Source organism: Rattus norvegicus, chromosome 4, assembly GCF_021556685.1.
Source record: "Rattus norvegicus strain SHRSP/BbbUtx chromosome 4, alternate assembly SHRSP_T2T, whole genome shotgun sequence".
NCBI lineage: Eukaryota > Metazoa > Chordata > Mammalia > Rodentia > Muridae > Rattus > Rattus norvegicus.
Genome location: NC_141537.1, coordinates 157783678 through 157798789, shown reverse-complemented (window position 1 = coordinate 157798789; position 15112 = coordinate 157783678). Strand labels below are relative to the sequence as shown.

At 45.8% G+C, this 15112-nt stretch overlaps 1 protein-coding gene across 1 annotated transcript; it reads right to left on the bottom strand.

Annotated features, from left to right (window-relative positions):
• Positions 1-302: 302 nt before the first annotated feature.
• Mfap5 (microfibril associated protein 5) lies at positions 303-14852 on the bottom strand. The gene is made up of 10 exons (NM_001108644.2): positions 14804-14852; positions 14134-14193; positions 13279-13314; positions 8134-8166; positions 7822-7854; positions 6942-6977; positions 4330-4359; positions 3023-3110; positions 2166-2239; positions 303-612 (listed from the first exon to the last, which is right to left on the bottom strand). Exons 2-10 carry the CDS (start codon positions 14189-14191, stop codon positions 500-502), a joined length of 501 nt encoding a protein of 166 aa, NP_001102114.1. The 5' UTR covers positions 14192-14193; positions 14804-14852; the 3' UTR covers positions 303-499.
• Positions 14853-15112: the final 260 nt, after the last annotated feature.

Below are 15112 nucleotides of genomic sequence, written 5' to 3'. Positions count from 1 at the left end.
TTTTTTTGTTTTTTGTTTTTTGTTTTTTTCTTCTGAGATTAGGGTCTTGCATAGCCCATCCTGCCCTCAAACTTGGTGTGGAGCCAAAGATGAATTTAAAGTTCTGATCTTCCTGGGCTACCATGCTCGGTTTTATACCATCAAACCCAGGGCTTCCCACATGTTAAGTAAGTTTTCTACCAACCGAGCCAGGCACCGCAGCCCCTTTCTACTGTTGGGGCTGAATGTAGAGTGTTTGCATCTAAGTCAAGTGGTCATCCTTCTACCCACCTTGTCTCCCATACCAGATATCAGCGAGCCCGTACAACAATGGAGACACTGTATTGCGAAACGAGACAAACGTTACCAGTTCCAGTGAAAATTACAGAGTAGGGTAGGAAGCCGGGACATTGCAAAGGGCTTAGTTTAAAAATACACGTCTACGGGACAGATGGCAGCGGTTGGAGTAGAAGGAATTTCGGATTCCCTCATCCACACTTTCTTCGTTCTTCCTTGGTGATCACGGACCATCGGGTCTCTGTAAGTTCATATTTTCACAGGGAGGAAGTCGGAAGTAGTTGGAGCGGCGGAGTCGCCTTGGAGGCAGGCCTGCCATCTGCCGGCAAAGCTCATCTGGAGGAAAAGCAGAGCATTATGGGAAGATGCTGGACAGTAACAAGGGCTCTTGTTTTAAGGGAAGGAGAAGACGATTCAATATGGATTATAATAAAAACGAAGGAGGAAAAGATGCGGGTAAAGACCTCAGTGTTGCCCCTGGCTGGGATACTTGTCACTTTCTAGAAAGTGTCTAACCTTCTCTAACCTTCTCTGAATCTCGTTCTCCCTTTCTGTAAGAAAGCATTCATTCCTGGCTTAACCGGGTATTTGTGAGGGCTGAAATGAAGCACTCGGAGCAAAATTAGCTTCCTTTGTGTACCCAGCTCCCAGTTCAGGTGGCTATCTGCTAAACAGAAAAGCGAAGCTCAGTCCCTTGGCCTGCATCTGGCTGTTTACAACAGCTAAGTGCAGTAAATCCCCCGAGGTACTTGAAAGTGCCTCGAGTCCCAAACACTCAGAGTCAATGGCAAGGTGTTTCCCTCGCAGGTGGCTCGCCCGGAGCCAATGGGGGAAAGCAGCGAGTTTCCTTCTGCGAAGTCAACTACAGCTCTTACTCATAAACCCAGTGCAAATCTGGGGGCTGAGTCAAAGGTGTCCCCGTCTGTGGTGTTGACTCCAACCACAGCAGCCGCTCGGGGCTGTCCATGGGGAAGGTGAGAAGAATGTTTGTTCCCACCATGCACGGTCTACAGCCACACCACATTTTGGAGCCTTGAAAATGATTTTTTTTTTTTAAGCTGAGGACCGAACCCAGGGCCTTGCGCTTGCTAGGCAAGCGCTCTACCACTGAGCTAAATCCCCAACCCCGAAAATGATTCTTTTAACATCTTCCCACTTTCCTCTACCTCGGAGGTTTGATAATAGCAATTTAAGTGGAATTTCCAGAGTCAGTGGAACGTTTATAGTGTAGCCACTCTCTAAACCTGTTTTTCACGGGTTCTATCCAAACTCTGTTGTCTCCAAACATGTGTGTGTGTGTGTCTGTGTTCTTTATAGAGCTTATGACTGGTGATCAACATGGCCATTGAACCTACTTATTTGAACTGATGGCTTGGCTACTCCCCAGAACTTCCAAAAGATGACTTTTAAAATAGCCTGAGAAGGTCTGGAGAGATGGCTCAGCAGTTAAGAGCACAGGCTGCTCTTGCAAAGGACCCAGTTCAGTTCCCAGCATCCACATGGTGGCTCACAACCATCTGTAACTGCAGTTCCAGGGTCCTTAATACCTTCCTCTGACTTCCATGGGTGTATGCATATATGTACATACATAGGAGCAGAACACTCACACATAAAAGACTTTTTAAAATCTAAAAAAAACCCAAAGTTTTAAAACACCGTAAGCTTCAGAAAATCTCACTGTGGGAGAGTTGGGGGTTGCAGTCTAGCCGGGGAGGGATCTAGGGGTACCTGGTTAGGATGCAGTTTACTTGGTATAGCTTCCAGTAGGGGCTGATGGAGGACAAGAAAGGTGCCCAGCACCTCCTTAGGAACCAGACCTCAGATCCAACAACATCCTGTTCTGTTTACCTCTCATAATTGTCCCACCGACCACGCAGACATCCTCTTACCTTTCATGGCCTCGTGTTCTTTACAGACAAGCCGGGAACAGATCTCATTATTGATGATGTACATGCGACGTAAACTGCCATTGTCCCAAGGTCGTGGTCAAGGAAGGGGACAGAGAAGGTGGTGAGGGTCTAGCCAGGATGCCTCTGCAACCCCTTATTCTCCACTGCCCTCCCTTTGTCTAGATTAATCTTTTTAAAAATTTATTTACTTATTTCAAATGTAGGAATGCTCTGTCTGCATGGGCACCTCCAGGCCAGAAGAGGGCATCAGATCCCATGACAAAGGGTTGAGAACCACCATTTAGTTGCTGGGAATTGAACTCAGGACCTCTGGAAGAGCAGCTAGTGCTCTTAACCACTGAGCCACCTCTCTAGTCCCTAGATTTTTTTTTCTTAAGTATATAAATTTTTCTTTAAAAAAAAAACAAACTTTCCCTCATCAGAATGTAGGAGATAGAAACGGTTTTAATGATAAAGACAAAACGAAAAGAAGTATTAGTTACTCTTCTCAGTGGCACTTTGCATACATCATATCTGAGCTCCTATCTGTTATTTTGCACTTCAGAGCTGAGCCTTTCTCTTCAGCTTTCAGTCAGCTTAGTGCAACACAACAGCATCTCTCACAGTCTCTCCTCCTATAGCTCTCACCTCCACAGGTGTCTATTAGACTGTTTTGTGGATTCTTCAACCCAGACTCCAAGTTCTAGGCAGTACCTTCAGGCACGGCTAAAAAGGTTACGCTAACAACCTCTGCCCCATCAAACGCTGCCATTCTGTGGCAGATGTTCACTAAGTAGTTATTGATACAAGCATTGCCACCATGGAAGGTGATCTCTGGACATTCTGGGATCTCTTACCTGGTGAAGCAGGCCTGGTGCACACACTGTCTGACGGGCCGATGGACAGAGTACAGTCTTGTACAAGCAAACTTCTCATCCCGGCACTCTGCTCAACACAAAACAATAGTACGTCCAAATAGAAATTGTACAGACATTAAGGTTTAAAGGACTAGGTGAAGGGAGACAGAATGGGGGAAGATGGAGTAGTCTTTACAAAAACCAGTGTATGTCCTCCTTGCTTGCCAAAAACAGATGGAGAGGAAGCTAACTCACATGAAATTTAGGTAATTTCCTACCTGGAAGCAGAAGTAGGTAAAATAATCTTTGAGTAGTCATCTAGGAAAAAAATTAGTCTTTCTAGGACTATTCAGGTATTAACAGGAAACATGATGCTGATCTCTGATGCTCTCATTCTGAGGAATGAGAATTCTCAGGCACAGTTCCCTCGCTCTGTTTGCAGCCATAGCGGAAGGTCAGCATTACCAGCAAGTTACAAGAACCCATGCTATGTCATGTCATGTCATGGTGACATAGAGTCTGCAGTCAACGTGATTCATTTCCTAATTCATTAATCACCAAAGAAAGTCCAAAGGTGGTTTGGGGAGAGGGTGGCTTGAGGACCAGTCAATGGTAATGATGGCTGTTTCTTTTCCCTGTGACTTTTAGGAGTGAAGACCATTTGTAAAAGAAAGAAGACGGACTCAGGGGAGTAAAGAGCCTAATAATCTTCAAAGAACAAGGAGGCAAAGGCCCTATAGGAAGAAAAGCTCAAGAAAATACATATATAAAAATAATCATAGTGCTGGAGAGATGGCTCATCAGTTAATAGCACTGGCTGCTCTTCCAGAGGACATGAGTTCAATTCCCAGAACCCACAGGGCAGCTCCCATCTGTCTATAACTGCAGTCCACAGGATCTGATCTCCTGGTGTACAGATGTACATGCAGACAAAACGCCCCATACACATAAAGTACATAAAAAATAAATCTTAGAGACACAAGACAGACAGACAGGCACATAGACACACACACACACACACACACACACACACACAGAGAGAGAGAGAGAGAGAGAGAGAGAGAGAGAGAGAGAGAATGAATGAATGTCATAGGACTGGACAGATGGATTAGTGGTTAAGAACACTGGCTGCTCTTCCAGAAGACTCTACACCTGTTCACAGCATCCACACCAATGTTCCAGTGAACCAGACGCCATCTTCTGGTCTCCACAAGAACTAAACGCATGTGGTACACAGACACACAATCAGACAAAACACCCATACACATAAAATAAATAGGTAAATACATACATAATAATAACCATACCTGCAGTAGTATTTTTGTCACCAGCTGAGGCTGGAAGGCAGAAATTTTATTCAGGTATTAACAATTAATTATACAAGTCATCACCTCTGTAACTACTATATGGTTCACTCGGACCCAGTCAGGATCCCCAAAAATAAGGAACAAAGGAATTGAGGACTCTTAGTAACTTCTAGAAGGAGACCCACATGAGGCTGATTTCAGCCGCACAAAAAAGACACTTAAGAATTGTGATGGAACCCTGGCTTTCACCTTTCTCTAGTGGAGAGTTAAGGAATTCGTTGAATTGAAAGTATCATTGCTGAAAAGAAATCATAGTGGTGCGTGCCTACATTTAACCCCAGCACCCAGAGGCAGAGATGGGTGGATCTCTATGAGTTCAAGGCCAGTTTGGTCTGTACTGAGCTCCGGGTCAGCCAGGACTGCTACTGAGACCCTTCCTCAATAAAACAAAAATAAATCCAGTACTTTTTAAAAAAGATATCCAGTACTAATCTATGTGTCCCAGATTGGTTTCAAATCCCTGATCCTCCTGCCTCAGCCTCTCAGGTGGCTGGGATTACGCACAGGTACCACCATACTCAGCATGAGGGGAAATATTAGAAATACAAGACCAAGGGCCTAGTACCCAGAAAACCTGCTCCTAGAGCTGAGCAGAGGAGACCGATACTCGGTAGGAGCTTTTCTCCCAGACAAGGTCTCTTCTCCATGAGAGGAGGTACGGAATCACCACCTCTTTGGTGAGACGTTTGGGTAGAGAATAGGAAGGCTCAGGATCATATAGACCAAACTGACCGAGGTGTAAGTTTGATACGTGCTTAGTTTACAGGAAGGAGTTAAAGTAGCAAGGAATCATAGCATCCGGAGAGTCCTCTGGGAGGACGTCACAGGAGAGCCGTTAATAGAAAGAAGAGCAGGGAGTGGCCAGATAACCTCCTCTACTGCATGATTTCTTTCTTTTTTTAATTTGAAAAAACAATTAAATGTCTGCCTGCGTGTGTAGCTGTATACCTCATGTATGCAGTTCCTGAAGAGGCCAGAAGAGGGCACTGTGCCCCCCTCCACCGCACTATCTCCGCCCAGCTCCCCCTACCGACTTCCCCCCACCTCCACCCCCAGGCTTGGAGTTAGAGATGATTGTGACCCACTGTGTGCATGCTGAGACAAGAACCCAGGTCCTTCTGGAAGAGATGTCAATCACTAAGCCATCCCTCCAGCCCCTACTGTATGCTTCCAGACACAGCCCAGTGCTGATTAATTCCCAACCCTGTGTTTCTAATTCCGACCTCACTCCTGAAGCTCAGAATACACAGATCTAACCGGTATCTTGTATGAGTTATTGCCCTTTTGGGAGACTCTTCTAATTCAACAAACGATGACCAGCTGGAGTTACTCTTCAGTTGAACGGCATCACCAGTCACCCACCCTGGCTGGGAACTGGCTGTCGTCATGGTCCCTCTACCACACTGCTGACATTTCACTCCCTTTTCCGTGGCCTCTGTTCAGGTCATCCTTCCTAAGACTATTGCTTCTGAGATCCTGGCTGCTTGTGGTTAAATCCCTCCGCTTTCGGGCCCCACAAATCGGGAGCAGAAGTGGACTGAGGTAATGAAAGTGAGGGCGGAGAAGGATCTTCCCGGTGCTCAAAACTGATTTAAATCTTCCCTCCTTTCAGGCTTCCACTCCCACCCTAAGCCTTTAGGCTCACTGTTGCCTCGCCCTATAAGGGAGTCCCCTCCTGTGATTGGCTCTCCCATTTGTCTTTCAAGAAAACCATCCAGTCAGTAGAACTGTACAGCGCACTCGAAAACACTTCCTGTCTCCTACAGCTTCCCTTTGCTAACCCCACAGACTAGCCCCATTTTGTGCAGCTGTGGAGAGGCGTGGATTCTGTTATCTATTGGACCAAAGACACCTGGTGGAAGAAATTCACTTTGGCTCGCCTTTTAAGTTTATGACACATGGTAGCTGGCTTTCAAATACTCTTTCTTAAAAGTAACCTAGGAAACTGGATGTAATGGCACACACTTTTAACCCCAGCATCCAAGAGGCAGAGGCAGGCGGTTCTCTGTGAATCTGAAGTCAACCCGGTCTACGGAGCGAGTTTCAGGCCAGCCAGGGCTACAGAGAAACATCCTTTCTCAAAACAAAACAAAATGCAATAACAGCCAAATATAACCTAGGAACAGGAAGTGCCCTTCAGTGTGGAGCACTCGCCTACCGTGCATGAGGTCCAACTCCATCCCTAGAACAGCAGCAAGAAATCTAGCCTCTACCTCCTTTCTCCTTCCTTCCTATTTCTCGTTCTCTAAAAAGCCCAGTGTCCACCGTCTGCTTTCATCCTTCACCCCGGTTTGCATATTTTTCTTGCCTTTACCCAGTGAGTCTTGGAACCATTGAAAGATCTCGTCTCGGCCTCTCGTATGCCGAACTGTACAATTCCTGCTTGCCAGCGTTCAAAACTGCCATGGATTTAAAATAAGTGGTTGGAAGGATGGATTGTACAAACTGTAGTTCTGTTTACAATACGCCAGCAGCTGCCTTGCCTTCTATACCGGCTCTGGGGAAAGCCCAGAACGGCCCTGGTGGCTCCCGGATCCCAGATCTGAACTCACCCAGGTCATCCGTGGAAGGTGTGATATCCGCCAGAACTGAAAAGGCACAAAACAGTTGGGTGTGAGAAGGGCCTTGAATCGCACAGGAAAGGGGGAGCAGCACGAGGGAGCACAGTGATATTGGAGCGGGACAAGGTATACGTCCAGGGGAAGGGGATAATTTGGAGTAATTGGGAACATTTTTGAATATTACTGCTCTTAGCCATACTTATCTTTGAACATCTTTAATATATGGGTCTTTTTAAAAACTGTGGCTTGGTGATTTGCTCTCACACATGTCTGTGTGGCTGTCAGATCCCCTGGGACTAGAGCTATAGGCAGTTGTGAGCTGCCTTTTGGGTGCTGGAGATTGAACTCCAGTCCTCTGGAAGGACAGCCAGTGTTGTTAACCACTGAGCCATCTATCTGTCCCCATACACCTCTTATTTTAGCTATTTATCCACACTGTTCCCTCGTTTTTATATTATTCTCTCTCTCTCTCTCTCTCTCTCTCTCTCTCTCTCTCTCTCTGTGTGTGTGTGTGTGTGTGTGTGTGTGTGTACCCACAAGTACACAGATGTGCATGCACATGTTACAACGTATGTATGTGGAGGTCAGAGGACAAGTTTTGGAAGTCTGTTCTCTCCTACTATGTCAAATTAAGTTCCTTGGGCGTAGTAGCGAGTACCTTTCCATGCTGGGCCACCTTGCCAGCCCCGCTCCCTCCTTTTAGATAAAGCTAGCAGGCTTCTTTCTCTTTTTTATATCACTGTGAGTCATTGATCCCACAGCCATGTTTTTCTTTCCAGAGCTAGAAATACAGAATTAACTCAGGAGCTGGAATAAATATCGTCAATATTCCAAGATCACGCAGCTTCTTAAGAATTTTAGTAAGCATCACCTGTATCGTCTGTAGAAGGATCATTCACCAGATCTGCAGAGACACAAAACAGGACGGGAAGTGAAGAGTTAGGGTTAGAGCAGGATATGGGGCAGATTAGCCAAATGGGGGAGGATTGGAGTAAAGGGATGTGGACTCAGGCAAACTAGCTTGCGGGGACTATCCCTGAGAGAAACGGACAGGATAGTAAGGCTGGGTATGTTTGGACTGATGGTAACCACTAAGAAAGACCTCTTCTCTAGACAGAGGCCACCCTCAACCCTTTCCATCCCCAGTGGTAGTAGGTAAACGCCGCAAAGCAGGCTGACTTACTAGGGTCATCTGTGAATGTCTCGGGTACGTCATCTGAAAATAAACAGACAGAACGGATTTTCTGGGCGTCCCACCCTTCCGCTTTCAATGAGTGAAACTGTCTAGCACAGCACCCAATGCTCGGCTCTGAAGACCTGGGGCTGCTTTTCTTTGCCCGCCTGTCACGACTGAAAGGGACTTTTAGTGCTGCCCAACCAGGGAAGTTTGCCGAGCGCCGAGCGCCGCTGCACTGATCCTGATCCTGTTGCCCACTTCAGCCTTTTCTTCAAGTCTGGAATACACTTCAAGTCTCTGAATAAAATGATTTATTCCTCAATAACTAAAACAAGTACATAAATAAAGTACAATGAAAAATAGGTCAAAACATTAAACACAAATATTCTTTTTTTTTTTTCTTTTTTTCAGAGCTGGGGACCGAACTCAGGGCCTTGCTGCTCTTGCTAGGCATGCGCTCTACCACTGAGCTAAATCCCCAACCCCAAACACAAATATTCTTTTTTTTTTTTTTCCGGAGCTCTTGCTAGGCAAGCGCTCTATGACTGAGCTAAATCCCCAACCCCACAAATATTCTTAATTGTACTTTTTTTTTTTTTTTTTGAGGCAGAGTCTCGGTAATCCAGGCTCATCTGCCACTCATTACGTAGTGGAGAATGACCTCTGAACTCCTAATCCTCAAGTCTCTGACTCTGAATGCTGGGGTAATAAGCACGAGTCCCCACACCTGGTTATGTGGTGTTGGGGATCGAATCCAGGGCTTTGCACGTTTGGTAGCCACATTACCAGCCGGGTTACCGTTCCAGCCCCGAAGTATCTACTTAAAGCAAAATATCAATGGCATTAATGCTCACTCTTATTTTGAGACAGGGTCTTGTGTTGGAAGCCCAAGCTCATCTGTAATTCAAAATCCTCCTGTCTTAGTCTTCCAGATGCTGGGATTATAAGTGTGAACTCACTCAGGTTTGGCTGACATTGTAGTGCTGTGTGTGTGTGTGTGTGTGTGTGTACGCGCACGCGTGAGTATGCATGTGTTAAACTGGGAGTAACCCAGAGCTTCACACATGCTAAGCACAGCTTCTAACGTGCTAATGTGTATATTCCAACGTGTCTGGCTCAAAAAGTGTATATTTTTATTTTACATGTTAAGGTGTTCAATTTGATCTTTTGATAGTCACATATAAAGTGAAATAATCATTGTAATCAAGTAGTCAGATTAATGTACTCAGCGCCTTCCACGGTTGCCTTTTGTATATAATGATATTTAAAATACTATATTCAGGAAATATTCCACTTACAACTGTAGTTTAGAGTCAAAACCCACTATTCCCCACTAGAGGTCAGCAAATTCATGTAATTTGTCTTGGTTTTTCCTGTTTTGTTTTGTTTTGTTTTTTGTTTTTTGTTTTTTTGGATCATTTTCTCAAGCTTCAAATTCTAAATCAGATTTTCACCAACCCCCACTTTAGCAATAGATTCTTTAGAAAATGTTTATTAAGCCAGACATGGTGACACTCACCCAAGGAGTCACCCTTCTTCCAGAACGTTGTTTGGTTGGGTTTTGTTTTCGAGATAGGGTAGCTCTATGTTCAAGCCAGACCAGAATTCACTCTATAGACCAGGCAGGCTGGCCTAGAGCTCACAAAGATCCTTCTGCCTCTGTTAGTATCAAAGTTATGTGCCACCAAGCCCGGCCTCAGAATGTTTTACAAAGGCAAAAGGTGACCAGACTAAAGGCACCATTGTTTAGAGGCTGTAGCTGCCCTGCTGTGCCATTCGGATCCCATCTCAGGACTGGAGTCATTTTTCAGATGTAAATTCTGGCTGGGACAAAGCCATGTGAAGCCTCGGCACAGTCTGCTGTCCTCCTTGGGAGCCAACGCTGAACTCTGGGAGTGAGGAATTCTACATCTCTACCTGGCTCTTGCCGGGCTCACGCATGTAAACTCGGCACTTGCTCCCCTTGTAGCTTAGACTTATATTGGTTATTTCTCATTTTATGTCCAAGAATTTTGGGCTGGAGAGATAGTGCTTAGCAGTTTAGAGCACTTGCTCTTGCAGAGGACCCGAGCTCCGTTCCCAGCACACACATGGTAGCTCACAATCATTTGTGCTTCAGTTCCAGGGGATCCATTGGTTTGGTTTGGTTTTGCTTTGTTTTGTTGTTTTGACCTCTGTGGGCCTGAGGCACACCCTTGGTACACAGTCATACATTCAGACGAAGCATTCATACACACTAAATAAATAAATAAATGTAAAAAGAATTATAGAGAGAAAGGGTTAGTTTATTTTAAATTACCTTATTTGTATGAGTGTTTTACATGCATGTATGGCTGTGCACCACGCGTGTGCCCTGTGCAGAGGAGGCCAGAAGAAGGTTTTAGTTCCCTCTGGAACTCACGCATCTCAGGCTGGCCTGGAGCTCGCTGTAACTCTTAGAGGCTGACCGGAATTACCACACTCGCCTTAGAACAAGTTTTTGATAAAAGACGTCCATGTCTGTCTATTTCCAGAGGCTATTTGAAAAAAAATCACTGACTGGGATCCTAGTAGTGGCTGTCAAGAGGAGGTCGGCCTTCCTCGGGGTGGACCTCAATCCTGGATCCAGCTTCAAGAGGCTAAGGCCACGTTCCAGTCTAGCCACACAGAAAAGCAGTGAGGTCATAGTGGAGCAGTCGAGAGTGTGTGTCAGCTGGCGCTGGGACAGCAGGACTGGCTCCCCAGTGTCTTGATCAATCTCAGTTTAAAGAACTCTTTATGAAAACTATCTATGAAGGAATCTCAGGACAGCTGCACCAGAACTCTGCTGGAAAGTCACCACTCAGGATCAGGATCGGTCTTTAGCCAGCTCAGAGAAGCCAGCTAAGGCACCAGTTTAACTTTTATTACTGCTAAAATCTGTGGGCTCAGATACTCAGATCTGAGTATAACCGTAAAAGAAAGGGGAAAGGGTTTTAGTTTCTTTTTGCTTTTCTTTTTAAACAAGGTATCACTGCATAATCCTGGTCTTGGATTGACACTCCCTTTATAGATCAGGCAAATCTGGGACTCAAAGATCTGCCTCCCTTTGCCTTCTTTTGCCTCCTGAGTGCTGTGATTAAGTGTGTGTGCCACCATCACCCAGCTTTGTATCTTGTTTTTGTTTTTCAAGACAGGGTTTCCCTGGCTGTACTGGAACTCATTCGATAGACTAGGCTGGCTTCAGACTCAGTGATCCACCTGCCTCCGCCTCCTGAGTGCTCGGACTAAAGGCGTGTGCCACCACTGCCTGGCTCAACTGGCATTTTAAAAACGAATTAAGATAAGCATATCAGGGGCTAGAGAGATGGCTCAGTGGTTAAGAACACCGACTGCTCTTCCAGAGGTCCTGAGTTCAAATCCCAGCACCCACATGGTGGCTCACAACTGTCTACAAGCATCACAACCCGATGCTCTCTTCTGGTGCATCTGAAGACAGCTACAGTATACTCGTATGCATAAAATAGATAAATAATTATTTTTAAAATGATAAACATATCAGAATGCACTTGCTTTACAAGTATAAGTCATTATTTTATAATGTTTCCATTTTACATATGGTCCTAATATGTATGTATTGCTGTAGGTACTGATATAAAAGATTAAAATATAGAGATAAGAGAGCTGTGGTGGTACAGGCCTTTAATCCCAGCCCTCCGAAGGCAGAGGTGGGTGGAGCTCTGTGAGTTCCAGGCCAGCCTGGTTTACAAAACTAGTTCTAGAACAGCTAGGGTTACACAGAGAAATTCTGTCAGAGAGAGAGAGAGAGAGAGAGAGAGAGAGAGAGAGAGAGAGAGAGAGAGAAGAGAGACTGGGGCTGGAGAAGTAACTCAGTTAGAAGAGTCCTAGCCCAGCACACAAAAAGCATTGGTTTCGATTCTTAGCACGACATTAACCAAGTTTAGAGGTGTGTGTGTGTGTGTGTGAGAAAAAGCCAGTGATTGCTTTCCACCTTGTCTGCATTTTAGTTTTCTGTTGTTGTGTGATAGAACAGTGTTTTCTGGAGGCTGGATGTGTAGGTCAGTGGTAGAGCATCCTCCTAGCATTTGTGTGCCTCTAAGTTTAATCCTCAGTATCACAAAACATAATAAAGAAATACAGCAGAATTCCCTGGTCAGCAAGGGAAGAAAAAGGTGTGTGTGTGTGTGGTGGTGGGGGGGGGGGGGGATGTAGCTCAACTGTAAGGCTCTTGACTAATATGTAAAGACCTGGGTTCAGTTTTCAAGATTGCAGATAATAAACTAGGCATGGTGGCACATACCTTTAATCACAGCACTCAGGAGGCAGAAGCAGAAGGATCTCTGAGTTTGAGGCCAGCCTGGTCTACAGAGTGAGTTCCAGGACAGTCGGGGCTACACAGAGAAACCCTGTTTCCAAAAACAAAAAATTCCAAAATGAACAAAAAGATTGCAGATAATAATATAGTAATAATATTTCCTATAAGGATTGATTGGTGTTGTCTTGAATGAGGTAAAAAAAAATGTGTAGAGGAGAGCAAAAGGAAGAGGTTGGCATAGAAGGCATCTTAGAACAGAGTTTCAGTGAGAGCAGAAAAGAAAACCAGGCTTATGAATGGGATGATGGGATTGTGAGTACTACTGAAGGGGATTGTGGGTACTACTGAAGGGGATTATGGGTACTACTAAAGTTGATTCCACTTTTCACACCTTGGCAGTGTAGCTAGCTATCTGTCCTAGAACAGATTTTTTTTTTTTGTTTGTTTTTTGAGACAGGGTTTCTCTATGTATCCCTGGCTGTCCTAGAACTCACTCTGTAGACCAGGCTGGCCTCAAACTCAGAGATCTGCCTGCCTTTGCCTCTGGAATGCTGGGATTAAAGGCACATGCCACCATCGCCTGGCAAAATGTGTAGCCCAGGCTGGCCTCAAACCCCTCCTTCAGCAAATCCTATCAGTATGTGCCATGAGAATAGGCTCCAGGACGGATTCTTGTCTGAGAGTCTCATTATGTATCCCTGGGTGGCCTTGAACTCAGTCTGCTTGCCTCCACTCCCCGATGCTGGGATTAAGGCATTCCTCACCTTGCCTGCTCCTAGAACAGATTCTCAACTCATGTTACTCTATGTCATCCTGGCAGGAACCCCAGTTGAACCCATAAGAAAGACTTCACCTACCTCCTCGTTGGCCACTGACCCCTAGGGGTAGCCAGTCTGTCAAAAAGAAAGAAAATGGAAATAACTCCAGCTTTCCCCGCCATAACACTTTTTTTTTTTTTTTTTTGGTTCTTTTTTTCGGAGCTGGGGACCGAACCCAGGGCCTTGTGCTTCCTAGGTAAGCGCTCTACCACTGAGCTAAATCCCCAGCCCCGCCATAACACTTTTATGAGATGAACTAGAATAATTGTTGTGTATTATCTTTGCGATTTGTTCTTATATATTTCCACACAAGACCACGTGGCTATGCACAAAACTAATCAAGCATTAGACACCACTCCAGAAAGACAAGACATCGAGCACAAAGCCCATGTTGCGCTGCCCTGACTCAGGTCCCTCCCTTGCCTTCGTTCCCAAGAAGAGTCATGGTCCAGGAGGAGTCCAGCAGGCTCTATAGCCTGTCCTGCCCAGGGCCACAGCTCCTGAATTTCACAGTATTTTAACCACCTTTAAGTCCAAGGCTAGCTCACACCACCCGCTGTACTTCTGTGTCAACACAGCACATTTCTTGCCACGCCCCTTCAGTCTCAGCCCCTCCTCCGCCATCTAACCCATAGTCCCATGCCACGCCCCTTCATCTCAGTCCTCCCCCTCTAACCCATAGCCTCATGCCACGCCCCTTCACTTTCAGCCCCACCTCTAATCCATATCCCTATGCCATGCCTCTTTAGTCTCTGCCCTCTTCTAATCCATAGCTCCACGCCACGCCCCTTTGCTCTCAGCCCCACCCCCAGCCCCCATCTAACACCCCCATGGGAACGGAGAACTAAGAATCTGATGTGTTAGGGAGAAAAGAATCAAGGCAGAGAGACTCACCGGAGGGGATGCTGAGTGCCACGACAAGCAGCAAGGCCTTCTGCCCAAAGACCAGCATATCTAGGAGAGGAGTGGGGATGGGAGAGAAGCAGAGACCGTGATGCAGAGAAACTGCAACATCTCACCTCTGGGGAAAGAGGTCTTGCATCCCCCTCTCTCTTTTTCTTACCAGAAACCTTGTTTTCTCTTTACAAGCTCAAACCCTTTCTTATCTCTCATCTAACATTCGCATCCCTCTGACTGTCATTACCATCATTCTACAGAGAATTTTTTTTTTAAAATTTGAGTTGTTTAATTATGTTGTCAAGGCTGGTCTTGAACTTCTGGGCTCACCCCACTTCCCCCCACCTCCCACAACTGCCACCCCACCCCCACAACACCTTTCTCAACCCACTGTGCAGCTCGTGATGCAGGCATGTCACAAGGAGGACCTTTGGTATTCTAATTAAGCCATCCTTGGTCCTGCCCCACAGCCTTTTTCATTTTTACTGTCTAATCTACCTTTTGTGTGTCTGTGTCTTTTCAAATATCATCTTGGTGTTCCCTCACTTTTAAGTTCCATGCAGGAGAGGGCTCAAGTCTAAGTCGGGGTCATTCTCCACCCTTTAGTACACACATGCACACTCGGCGCTCACGACATTCCCACTATATAATTTTGTAAACAACTCACTGTCTACAGCGCTGTGCTCTGTCCGCCGTGGCCTCTGGCTGCCGAGTGTGTCTGTCCTTCTCTGGCTTTTCCTCTGTTCCACTTGGGCTGGAGAATAAGATGAACACAGCCACACCCTTGGAAAGACTTCACATTTGGCCTACTCTGAAACAATGGGGGGTGGGGGGGAGCAAGGAAGGAGGGAGGGAGAGAGAGAAAAGAGAGACAGAGAGAAGGGGCCAGGCCAGAGGCGTAGAAAGCAGTGTTACAATAAGGTTGGAATGAAAGGGGATGGGAATTTGAAGTCACTCACACCCTCATTCCAAAGGT

What these genes read in the sequence shown, in the direction of transcription:
- Mfap5 (NM_001108644.2), bottom strand. Translation starts at nt 14,191, where the DNA reads ATGCTGGTCTTTGGGCAGAAGGCCTTGCTGCTTGTCGTGGCACTCAGC. An exon ending in GGCACTCAGCATCCCCTCCG is followed by an intron (nt 13,315 to 14,133) that starts GTGAGTCTCTCT and finishes TCTTTTTGACAG; the next exon opens with ACTGGCTACCCCTAGGGGTC. An exon ending in CACCAGGCCTGCTTCACCAG is followed by an intron (nt 2,240 to 3,022) that starts GTAAGAGATCCC and finishes GGACAATGGCAG; the next exon opens with TTTACGTCGCATGTACATCA.